Source organism: Sphaeramia orbicularis, chromosome 19 (genome assembly GCF_902148855.1).
Source record: "Sphaeramia orbicularis chromosome 19, fSphaOr1.1, whole genome shotgun sequence".
Taxonomy (NCBI): Eukaryota; Metazoa; Chordata; class Actinopteri; order Kurtiformes; family Apogonidae; genus Sphaeramia; species Sphaeramia orbicularis.
In genome coordinates this window covers 48,216,862-48,229,036 of record NC_043975.1, presented here as the reverse complement: position 1 = coordinate 48,229,036, position 12,175 = coordinate 48,216,862, and the positions used below count along the sequence as shown (strand labels likewise).

Here is a 12,175-nt window from a genome sequence, read left to right as displayed (position 1 = left end):
CATCCTGGGTGCATTTCATGTTTTCATTTCATTCCAGACTCCTCTGTGGTTTGAATCACTTCTACCACCCTCAAGCACCTGAAAAGCACCCAAAAATGTGCAGCGGTCAACTCTAAACGGTGCCGATTTGAAGTAAAGCTTGTGTTACAGAAGTAAGAGAACAGCAACACGTCTGCATTCTACATACTTAGTGTGTTTTTCAGAGTCAAGCAAAAGCTGATATGCTTACTTTATTAAAACCTCTTTTGACTCATTTTAGGTTCAGGGTTAAGGTCACATTTGAGCCAAAGTTAAACTGATGCAGTTTTAGTTGTGTGTCAGTCAAATGTTAAACACAGGAACTAGAAGATCTTCTCTGACAAATGAAGTCTAATCCATACATTATGATCTTACACTTTTCACCCTAACCTTAGCTTAGGCTTCCATGAAGTGTGAATATTAAAAATATTAAGAGTCTCTTAGTTTTCTATTGGTTCTGAGGGAAAATGAGGGCTATGTTTACCCGGATGGGTGTGTACCACTTCCGGCTCTGAGGCGCCTTCTTGTTCTGAGGTTTCTTCGGTTTGGGCTCATAGGGTTCATATTCCTGCTCCGGCATTTTCACCACAGCATTCTTTGGTTTCTCCAGCTTAGCCCCTTCCTCTGTCGAGCCTTTTCCTCCCCAGCGCACCTACAGACAGCAGAAAGTACATGAAAAACAGAAGAAAAAGAATATGGATATGTGCAAATAGCATGAAATGATTCTGTGTTTCATTTTAGTTTGTTTCTTATGGAGTCACCTCCATTCTCTTGATCCCTCCGATTCCTCGTCCACCATAATATGAGGCGTCAACAGTCGGCCACTTTTTCTTGGGCAGGCCATCTTCATCATCTGACTCCTAAAACACAAATAAATACAAAGAAAAAAACTACTTTTTCCTCTGTCTGAGTCTGTTTCACTAGGTTTGGATCAGTTACTACACTCATCTGAACCCTACATAATGTGTGATATGCATATGTAATACTAAAAGTCCTTCTAGTACACTTTGTAGTAGCGGTTATTCAGTATGGGTGTGTGGTTAAACGTACAGGCTCAGGAGGAGGTGGAGGAGGTGGTTCTTTGATCACCTGTGGAAAAACAATAAGAGACATGACACATTGATGGATATGATTCAGTATGAGGAAACAACAGGCATTATTTAGCTTTGCACATACACATTAATCATATCAAAAGGACTGTGTGGTTGTTGGCACATCTGCCTCACAGCCAGAAGGTTCCATGTTCTGTTGGACCAGGGCGTCTCTGTGTTAACACATATGTTTACAGCTGAAATGATGAATTGGTTAATCAGCCTGAATCATTTAAAAACATGATTCGATTACAATTTTCCTTAATTTCACTGCCACTAAACACTTTTTCTACTGTTGTGTTTCACACATAGTTCCATTTTAAGTTGTTAGTATCAAATATATATATATATATATATATATATATATATATATATATATATATATATATATATATATATATATATATATATATGTATGGTTGTTGGGATAAAGGACAAGTTATTTGTCATTTTCAGACATATCTTTTTCACATTTTTACAATTTTTTTTCATTGCCTTTTCAACTAATCATTTAATTGAATTGAATTTAAGAAAATGATTGATAGATTAATCAATTATAGAAATAATTGATAGCTGCAGCTCTTCTCTTTAAATTCACGTTGAGCTTTTATGAACATCTACATGATCAGTAAATTAAATATGGGATGATATATATGTGAAAATAATAATGTACATTATTTTCACTGAAAAATGCAGAGGATAATATTATAATAAATGTTGATGAATCACTTGGGACAAAAAAATTGTTTGGAAGTTGCGGCAAAAATAGTTGTAGGTCATTAACGGTTAATCCTTGATGGTGTGATGCAGTTTTGTTTTGTTTTTTTAGCTTACTGGCTGACAGGCTGTAAGCTATTGTCATCATGCGGCGTCTGTTGTCTGTTACAAAACTTTCAATCGCCTTCTTCTCCGAAACTACACTTCCGATTGACTTCAAACTTGGTATACAGCTTCTTTATGATGATGTCAACACAAGGCTTTGAAATTATTTGGATCTGGATCTGATTCTGGATTTGGTGCGACTTTGAAAAATGTCCCCATTATAAGAGATAGGAAGTGGATGGATGCAATAACTCAGTAAATATAAATGATATCCAGTGTAAATTTCTACAGTCCAGCCCTGATGGGGAGATGACCAAAACATAATGTCCACATGCTGATCAGGATCTTCTTCTGGATCCGGGAACTTATGGAAAATTTAACATGGGCTCTTATGGGGAAAAAAATTTCAATCGTCTTCTTCTCTGAAACTCCAGTTCTGATTGACTTCAAACTTGGTCTACAGCTTCTGTATGATGATGTCAACACAAAGTTTTGAAATTATTTTGATTCAGATCTGATTCTGGATTTGGTGCGACTTTGAAAAATTTCCCCATTATAACAGATAGGAAGTGGATTGATCCAATAAATCAGTATCAATGATATCAAGTTGGAATTTGAATTTTTTACAGATCTGATTGGAATATGACCAAAACATGGGCTATTTCTGTAATAGAATAAATACACAGAACTGGGTGAGAATAAATGGCATCTGGATACATTTCCCAAAGCTTTTAATTTGGCCGGTAAGCTACAGGGCCATTGGTCCTACGTTTTTTTACAATATCCCAAGGTATTTAGTGACACTTTCAGACAAACAGTGTTTAGAGCAGGCTCTTTCAGGGTTGGAATAATGGTAACTTGTGTGTTTGTTGTTCAAAGTGCAGATGTCGTACCACAGTGCAGCACAGAGGCCAGAACCACCACATGAAGAGCAGGGCCAGCAGGAGGAACAACACCAGCAGGGTGATCAGGAGAATGGTTCCATCAAACTGCACAGGAGACACACAACAGCCACATCTGTTCAACACTGATGTATCTGTTTTCATCTGTTGTTTAATCTGACAGTTTGTCAAAAAGCCCCCCCCCCCCCCCCCCCCCCAAAAAAAAAAATAGAAACAAGCCACAGTAGAATAGGGAAGAGAGAAGAAAAGAAAATGATGCATCCAATATAAATGACAGAAGTTCAGATCCATTACATATTGAACCAGGGGTGGCAAACATATGGCGCGTGGGCCAAAACCAGCCCAGCAAAGGGTCCAACCTGGCCCACGGGTTGAATTTGTGAATGCAAAAAAAAATAAATAAAAAGAACTGTAAGAACGACATAGAAGAATATTCCAGATATTTTGTACCTTTGTAGATCCACTGATAAATGATAATCTGAGACATAATATTGTTAAAATTCACTTATTTTTCTTAAAAATTTCAGGTTCATATTTGTTCATTGGTTATTCACATTTTCTGTGAAAGAATAGTTTGTAAATCTGAACATTTTCACAATGTAATTTTACTTTCTTTTTTGCACTAAACCAAACAAATAATTGGAGTTGTCTCAATGGATTAGAGACATCATGCTTAATATAAAGTCAGAAAAAAATTAGGTGCACCCTAAATAACTCTATCAATAAATTTTACAAAATATGGGAGCCTCTTTTACACTGCGTGAATATGTTGCCTGGCTTGGAACTTTAAAAACATTTTAGGTGTTTATATTGTTATTGACCTGTTTTGTTTATTTATTTTCTCTCCTCCTTTAATGGTACAGTCTACTCTCGTTATACCGCCATCTTCCGTTCACGGCCAAATTGGCGGTATAGCGAAAATGGCGTTACAACGGGTTGCGTCCATAATGTGCATGTCTTTACTATATGATGTCTATGCTGCCTCCGTTAACCCGTTCTAATTGCGTTTCTAAATAAATCTTGATTCTGTTATGTTGTAAGGGATCATTTAAAGTGGGGAAACATTTTAAGCATTATTATACCGTGTCGGGAAATGACACCCCATCATCTTGAGGCTTTGGCTTAATCCCACGTCCTCTTCCCGACATCCTGACCTACAGAGTGTTTTGCGATAAATGAACGGTGGCCGTTCCGTAGACCTACTCGTAGCTTGTCGCGATCAGCGTCTGGCGCGTTTGTTTCAGTGCATTGTTAAAATTTATGTGTACTCGATGGCAATCACGCTGGCGGTATAACGGTCGGGAAATCAATGGTATAAGTGTTGTTTGTGCATGGAACTGGGCTGGCGGATGGCGATAGGCGGAAATGGCGGTAGCTAATGGAATAATGCATTGGGGATTTTTGTGCAATGGTTTTGGTCGGCGGTGAGTGAAAATGGCGGTATAACGGCGGGCAGTTTAACGAGAGTAGACTGTACTAGAATGCACTGTTTTGACTGTCTTTATGCGTGTCTTGTTTGTATTGCCTTTTTGTTTGTTTGTTTGTTTTGTTTTGTTTTGTTTTGCCTTGGGTTCTGTTTGTTTATCATGTCCAGTGTCAATCTTTGTGTTATGAATACACTGCTTGAAATTATAAATGTCATACTTGTGAAATAAAAAGTTTTATAAATGTTAAAAAGTTCTATAAATAAAGTTTAAAAAAAAAAAAAAAAAATTGGAGTTCTCATTATTCATAGGTTATTACAATAGTATTTTACTGGTTTGGATATGAATGACTTTGACACCCATGTATTAAACAATTCCAAACCCAACGTTAGGATAAAAACACTGTTTTTGTTGCAGTGGCTGACTTTTTATTTATCAGTCACTCAAATGGTTAAAGAAGAGAAGCAGCAACAGGAATAATAATAACACATGTACAACTGTAGCTGCAGAAGAAAGACTGACTGTCGTTGGTGTTTTTCTCGATGACAGTGGTTAATCTAAGCGTTGTGATCCCTAAAGGAACCCATCAGTTACAGCGTTCACTTGAAACGAGGCAGACGTCCATGAGCCAAACATGGTTCCCATTACAGACCACAGATGAGGGTCACATGAGGTTTCAACTTTCCTCTATCTATCTTGTGGGTTGTTTATCTCTCTAACTCAGCAGTGGGGGTATGGCGTAAAAAGGCACGTCACTGGAACCAAATAATTACTCCTGAGATATGTCCCAATCAGCGCTGATTTTCTGGAAGTCGATTCTTTAGCAGCTAAATCAGAACTGTCTGATGTGTCACTTTGGAGAGGGTTGTTTTTACACTTTGTTTTTCCTTACACTAATTTGTTCGTTTGTATGAGTTTACTCCTCTTATGTTGCAGGCTTATTGAGACTTCAGCCTATATGGTTTAGTTTAGCGGTGAGAAACAGCTAATTTGTAGTGGTATGTCTAATTGAGCTCTATATATATCAAACCACACCACAGCTGGTTGAATTTACAGTATTGTCATGCATATGATGTCACATGGATTGAGGGTGAGGGGCTTCAAAGAATCCATTTCTTTTGGGTGGGTGCAAATCTGCTGTGGCTCCTGCCCATATGCTCCAACATATGTGTTTTATTTAGCGAAATTACGTTAAATTGTCTTAAATTGCATTCTATTTAATCTTGGCTTCAGGGAATAAAACTCCACCCAACCTCACACTGACACAGTTCCACTATATACATTCATATACCTGCATAATCTAGAGTAAGTGAGAGGAAAATGCCTTATGGAAAGGTACTTCAAGCTGTTACAAGATGCTTCTCATTCATGCCGGTTCCGTCATTGCACCAGCAGCTCCACGGTCATGAACCTGCTACTTTAACCTTTTGTCTCCTGCTGCCCTGGGGGTTCAGAGGAGGATTTTGGGTAGATAACTGCTACAAAACCCCTGTGGTTTGGCTGCAGAAACTGAGAAAGGGAAGATGAAAGAAGATGAAAGGAGTAAGGAAACTAGAAGAACAAAACAACAGACTTCGAGGGAAAGTGGATAATGGATGAATGATGCAGAGGAAAAGAAGATAGAAAGATAAGAAAAGTAACACTAAGTAAACACTGCATGCAATTGATGGACTAATTCATTTCATTTAAATATATTACTGTTTCAATTCAGTGGTGATGGTCATTGATAAATTGAAATGGTCTAAATCACAGGTGTCAAACATGCGGCCCGGGGGCCAAATCTGGCCCGCCAAAGGGTCCAGTCCGGCCCTTGGGATGAATTTGTGAAATGCAAAAATTACACTAAGACATTAATAATCCTTTTAGTTCAGGTTCCGCATTCAGACCAATTCAATCTCGTGGGCAGGACCAGTAAAATACTATCACAATAACATATAAATAAGGACAACTCCAATTTTTTCTCTTTGTAAATGTAAATATTTTCATGTATTTACACTAAAACAAAGTATAATTTTGGAAAAAATGTGAATAACCTGAACAAATATGAACAACCTGAAATGCCTTAAGAGTTTTGTTTTTTCGATGCAAACAATATTCTACCTGTTATTAAATGTTTTATGTGATTGTAGACTGTGATCTGTAAGTTATAATGTACATGTGTAAATGATAAACTGAGGCAGAATATTGTTTAAATTACACTTATTTTTTCAGTTTGTTTGTGTTATTCACATCTTTTGAAAGGATAGTTTGTAGATGTAAACCTTTTCATAATGTAAATTTACTTTTTTCAGTCTAAAACAGAGAAAACTTTGGAGTTGATATTATTTATATATTATGATATTATATTTTACTGGTTCGGCCTACTTCAGATCAGATTTAGCTGAATGTGGACCCTGAACTAAAATGAGTTTGACACCTCTGGTCTAAATGTTTTAACTAAAAAATGAGAGAAAAAATGTCACTTCTTAAATAGATCAGAAATTTATTTTACTACGTACGCCCAATAAGCAGCTTCCAGGGCTGAAAAATGAATCCAATGCAGAATTTCCAAGACCGCACTTCCCTTAATAGCTGCATGCTGCAGTAATAATATCTGTACCAAATGTCTTACTACTATGACAGTATTTCGTATCTTGCACAATCAGTCTTTATTTTTTTTGCATCTTGATACACATACTGTTTGCACAAAGTACTTGCTTTATTTTACCTTTTTTTCCTTGCTTAGTGTACAGTGTGTTTCCTTTATTTAATTTCATTCTACAGGGTGTCCCATAAGTCTCCATACATAGGAAAAATAAACGTTTCTTGACATAAACCATTTTTATTTATATAATATGCTCTATATGACTGCCATTTTGTCTGGAACACATTTCAATGCGTGTCCTCCACTGCTGAAGAACTATAAAGAAGAAATATAAAGAAATACATGTTAGAACCATATATGTATGGAATGTATTATGTCTCCTATGTATGGAGACTTATGGGACACCCTGTAGTTTAGTTTAAATTGTTTTAATTGTACAGTTTATTTCCTTATTTCATTTTAGTTTAGTTTCATTCAGAGGTTCGGGTGGGGAGGGGGGGGTCATGAGTGACATTGCCATGTGTGGGATTGCGTTAGTGACTACTGTTGTACATCACAACAGTATAAATCACTTGGCACATACTCCCCCCTTTCACTGTCTCACAGCTTTATCTACAGAGCTACATAACCCACCACATCCTCCACATACAGGTCTGTCACGTTACTTTTGGAATTACGTTTATTTTTTCCGGCCATACAAGGGGGCCAGTTAGAGGGGCGTGGTTCAAAAAAGGTTGAGAAACCCTGGTTTAATTGATTACGTTAGTTGTGTGAAGGGAACTCACAAAGTACGAATTTCATTGCTCAGTTCTGCTGAGTATATGACAATAAACTTCTTGAATCTTGAACCTTGAGGATGGCTCTAAAGATGGGTCAGTGCTCATAGATGCTCATGTTAAAGTACAGAAATCAACAACGTAATCCCAAAACATGGCTGTAAAGGGGGTGGGGGTGGGGGGGGCATGACTGTTGGAGCCAAAATACATTTTTGTTTGTTTATTCCTCTTTTTTATTTTGACCTTAATTTAACCCTTTCATGCATAGTGCTCACTACAGTGGACGGTTCTTCTCCAGCTGTTCTCTTGTATATTCATGGATTTTGTGGTTTTAGTTCCATATCAGCCAACACAGTGGACATTGATACGCCATCCCATAATAATATATTGGCATTCATACCATTACTGTAACTTTGCTGTTCCTGATAAACCTGATCTGCACTAACATGTTTGAGTGTAAATCCAATGCTAATAAAAATTGGGAATATGATAAAATGTGAGAACACATCAGATTAGCTGCGTTAAAAATGTTTTGATTTGATAGTTTTCACACAGTTTATCACTTTCTGATATTGCATTCTTTGCTTCAAAAATTAAACACATGTTTTCCAGCGGAATGGACATTTTTGGAGCTCCATGAAAAATTATGAAGGTAGATTTGTTTCTTTATTGCTTTAACCAAAAACCAAAAAAAAACCAAACAAAAAAAAACACTTCCAGAAAAAAGCCTTCAAAAACAAGAGTTCAAATGCAGTTTTTGGATCTTAAATATTTTTTTGCATTCGTCTTATTTTGTTATTTTTAATTATATTTTTGATTATTTTATTGAATATTTTACCAGTTAAATCACCCAAACTTGCTTTATTTGACTTTGTTTTCTAGTAGTGGAATGAATCACAGTATATTTACTATGCTACAAGTACAAACCAAAAACAAATATTTCCACTCAAAAATAAAAAAACAAAACAAAAAAAACCTTTTCAATCAAAGAAAAAAGGTGTTCAAATGCAATTTTTTGGATCTGAAATATATATATATATATATATATATATATATATTTTTTTTTTTGCATTCAACCCTTTTTTTCCTTAGATTGAAAAGGGTCTTTTTATTGCAAATTTTTTTGGGATTGAAAATATTTTTTATGGTTAGAGCAATAAAGAAACAAATCTGCCTTCATGAAAAATAGGTCCAAGAAAAAAAAATCAATTGCACTGTTTTTCATGCCTAAAGAGGAATAAAAATACTCAGGAAAAAAATCTGGACTAAGGTTCTAATCATTTATGCATGAATGGGTTAATTATTGTTTCGAGGGTGTGGCTGTGACGATCGCCACAGGTGTAACTCATCCTGGGTGTTGGTATGGGTGTGTCAGACTTACATATACCTGCTGTGGGAGGTGGGCGGGGTGTGTGAGGACCGCCCCCAAATCAATTTTCAGACCGTGAAACTGTGAGACAAGTAGATTGAGTTGGTCGGCGTTTTCAGTGTTTTCTTTTGTGTTTAAGAGCCTATTTTGTTTATTTGTAGAAAGAATATGGAAAGACAATTGTGACTTATAATGAACTCTTGGACTTAATATTGCTGAATAAATGGATTGGCATATCCAAAGAAAACAAACAAACCCAACCGGACATTCATTTATGCACGCGTCGAAAATACAACAGGTTGAACCCTTCCACACCGTAGTAGTGGCTAAAGGTAAAGCCACTACAATGACAAATTCATGGGGCCCAGCATTTCCAGGGGGTCCAGTGGATATAGATTAGAAGTTGTGATAATTTTGTGTAAGCTCTGCAATAGAAGAGAAGTATAGAAGCCGGGAGTCAGACGTTCAAAGTTAAGTTTTACTATTGCTTTCATACCTGTTGTGGTTGTTACGATACTTATGAAATACGCCCCTATACCTCCAGTTGTTACAGTACGTTCATACGCCCCCACCCCAACACACACACACGCACGCACGCACGCACACACACACACACACACACACACACACACACACACACACACACACACACACACACACTTAAACTGAATCCACCCATGTATCAATATTAAGGAGCTACAATGACTTGGTAGTCATGACTGATTGTGGTTGTTGTTTTCCATAAGTTAGCATTAGCTTAGCAGGTTTCACCCCTTGCTTCTGCACAGCTCCATCCTCCCATCAGTATAGAGGGAATGCACATACGTCACTCCCCCCTGGGCCACGCCCCTCTCAGTCAGACTGAGTGGCAAAAACAAACCGGCTCAACATGGCGGAGCATAGGAGTAACTACAGCGAGACCGGGAAAATGTGGAATATAACATGAAATTAAAGACAACTGGACTGGACATGGATCCATACAAGCTACCAAACAACAACTGGTCTACGAACTTTGATATGTGGACAGAAATCACGTATCCTGACATTTATATGAACCTGATTTCAACGCCGGGAAAATCCCCAATGCAAAGGCTGAAAGCATCCAAAAGACAAAGAGTTGTTTCCATCCTGGTCCTGGTTCATTAGAGGATTCCAGCTGGTGAGTGCTTTCAATTCAACATACTATTGTTTTGGAGGTTTTGTGTCAGTGCAGACGGATTTTGTTGGTGGTGATTTCCGCAGTAAAGGCCCAGCAGTAGTGCTCACAGTTCACTACTGATTTACTGGAGTTGAACCCTTAGTACTGACCCAAGTGAGTGGATGATCTACTGGTACTGTGGAGATTTAAGGAGAGTTCACATCAAATACTGGATCCAACACAGATCCAACAGCTGTGTGCTAGAGTAGCCCCTTATTTGGAAAACTAGGTTAGCCTCAGTTTAAGCTCGTTTACAAATTATGTAGAGCACAAGGTTCACAATCACACAACTGAAGACACAAACGTTTCAGTTATGAAATTATAACTAAATGACAGATGCTAACATTAAGAGCTTTACTAAGAAGTAACGTTAGCCAAAACGATATGTAATTTAAGGTATGATTTTACACAAGAATACAGCATAAATTAACGTTACCTGACACGAAATGGCAACCACAAATCCAGGTTTCGTTGTCTGGATTCCAGTTATTTCTACGAGTTGCAGTGATCCATCTGCTTCTTCTGTCTTTGGCTTTAGGTCGCCGCTAAAACGATAGCTCTGAGTGCTTTTTAAACCTATTTGTGCAATCAATGGCACAACAGCTCTGCCCCATTTTTTAGATTGTTCTAAAGTATTCACAATATTCAAGTCAAAGCCACTGCTCATCTCCCTCTTTCTGCCACTCAGTGGGCGTAACCATGGTGACTTCCACTAGCGGTGATGTCATGTGCATACCCTCTATACGGACTAAAAAAAAAAAAAAAAAATCAAAAAAATTATTAAAAATAATTAAAAAGTCAAAATCAAGGCTTCATAACAGCAATCCACAAACCAGTGGGTGACAGGACAGTGGTTTTGTCCACTATTTACATACAGCTGATGCGTACATGTGGGAAAAACTAGAGAATTATCATTTTCTAGCCAGAAAGCACTGTAATAGATAGATAGATAGATAGATAGACTTTATTTATCCCAAACTGGAAAATTACAGTGATATTGAGGCATCGTACTAATAGAAAACATGCAAAGATACTAAAGGCATTTTCTACAGAAGAACTGATAATTTTGCTGGTCTAAAGTAGTATATATCAGACGCATCCACTTACACACTCTGTTGTGGTGATGTGCACGTTGCTGCTGATAAAAGACAGTCCATCATTCATGCTTACTTGCAGATAAATCACCCTGAAAAAAAGGGAAAAACATATATAATTAATTTGGGGATATAATATTCCCAAGTCATCTGGAGTGGTTTATTTAGTACGAAGTATTTACTCTTAATAAACTGGGTTTGTTTGAGTAGAATGATGTCATTTCATCTTCTCTGAGCAGTGTCAGACTTCAAACAGGAGAATAATGACATGGATCATTAGGAGAGAAAATGTAATGAGAACCAACAGGAAACAACCGCAAAACACAAGGGACTGTGGTCTGAAGAAACCGGACTCTCATGTTGAAGAACGTAGTGACGACTGATATTAATATTTAGTTGTTTCCTTTAAAATTATATAAAGTCAGAGGAAATTTCATGTGATGTTTTTCTGCCTGGTGCCAAAATGCTAAACACTGCAAAGGAACATGATCGCAAAATTCAAGAAAAAAAAGTCACTACATGGGACTTGTGTGACATTTATGAACTCGGAATTGAGCAATTTGGTCCAAAATGAACAGAATTCAAAAGTAACAAATGTGTAACTAAAAACCAGAGAAAACAAACTATGGTGATGGTGTGACCTACTGAGCAGCAGATGTGGAGTGAAGGCGAAGGTGGGATAGATTAATTTGAACAAACTGGAAATGGGAAAAACACACAACCTGCTAATTTAGTTTGCATTTTTATGGTTGTGGCCAAGTTGTCAATTTTTCCAACATGTGACACCAAACTAACAGGGTTACACAGAAAAAGAATAATCTCTTCAACTTGTCCGCTCGACAGTCCAAATTAACGCAAAACAAAAAACAATCCTACTCTCAGCTCTGCCTTTAAACA

At 37.2% G+C, this 12,175-nt stretch overlaps 1 protein-coding gene across 1 annotated transcript in view; it reads right to left on the bottom strand.

The window, feature by feature from the left end:
• antxr1c (ANTXR cell adhesion molecule 1c) overlaps positions 1–12,175 on the bottom strand; it is an 86,601-nt gene that overhangs the window by 21,669 nt on the left and 52,757 nt on the right. The window contains exons 12-16 of the mRNA XM_030163461.1: positions 11,292–11,370; positions 2,825–2,920; positions 1,069–1,107; positions 780–878; positions 503–670 (exon numbers count right to left, since the gene is read on the bottom strand). Coding sequence (XP_030019321.1) covers positions 503–670; positions 780–878; positions 1,069–1,107; positions 2,825–2,920; positions 11,292–11,370 — 481 coding nt within the window. The remainder of the gene's footprint in view (positions 1–502; positions 671–779; positions 879–1,068; positions 1,108–2,824; positions 2,921–11,291; positions 11,371–12,175) is intronic.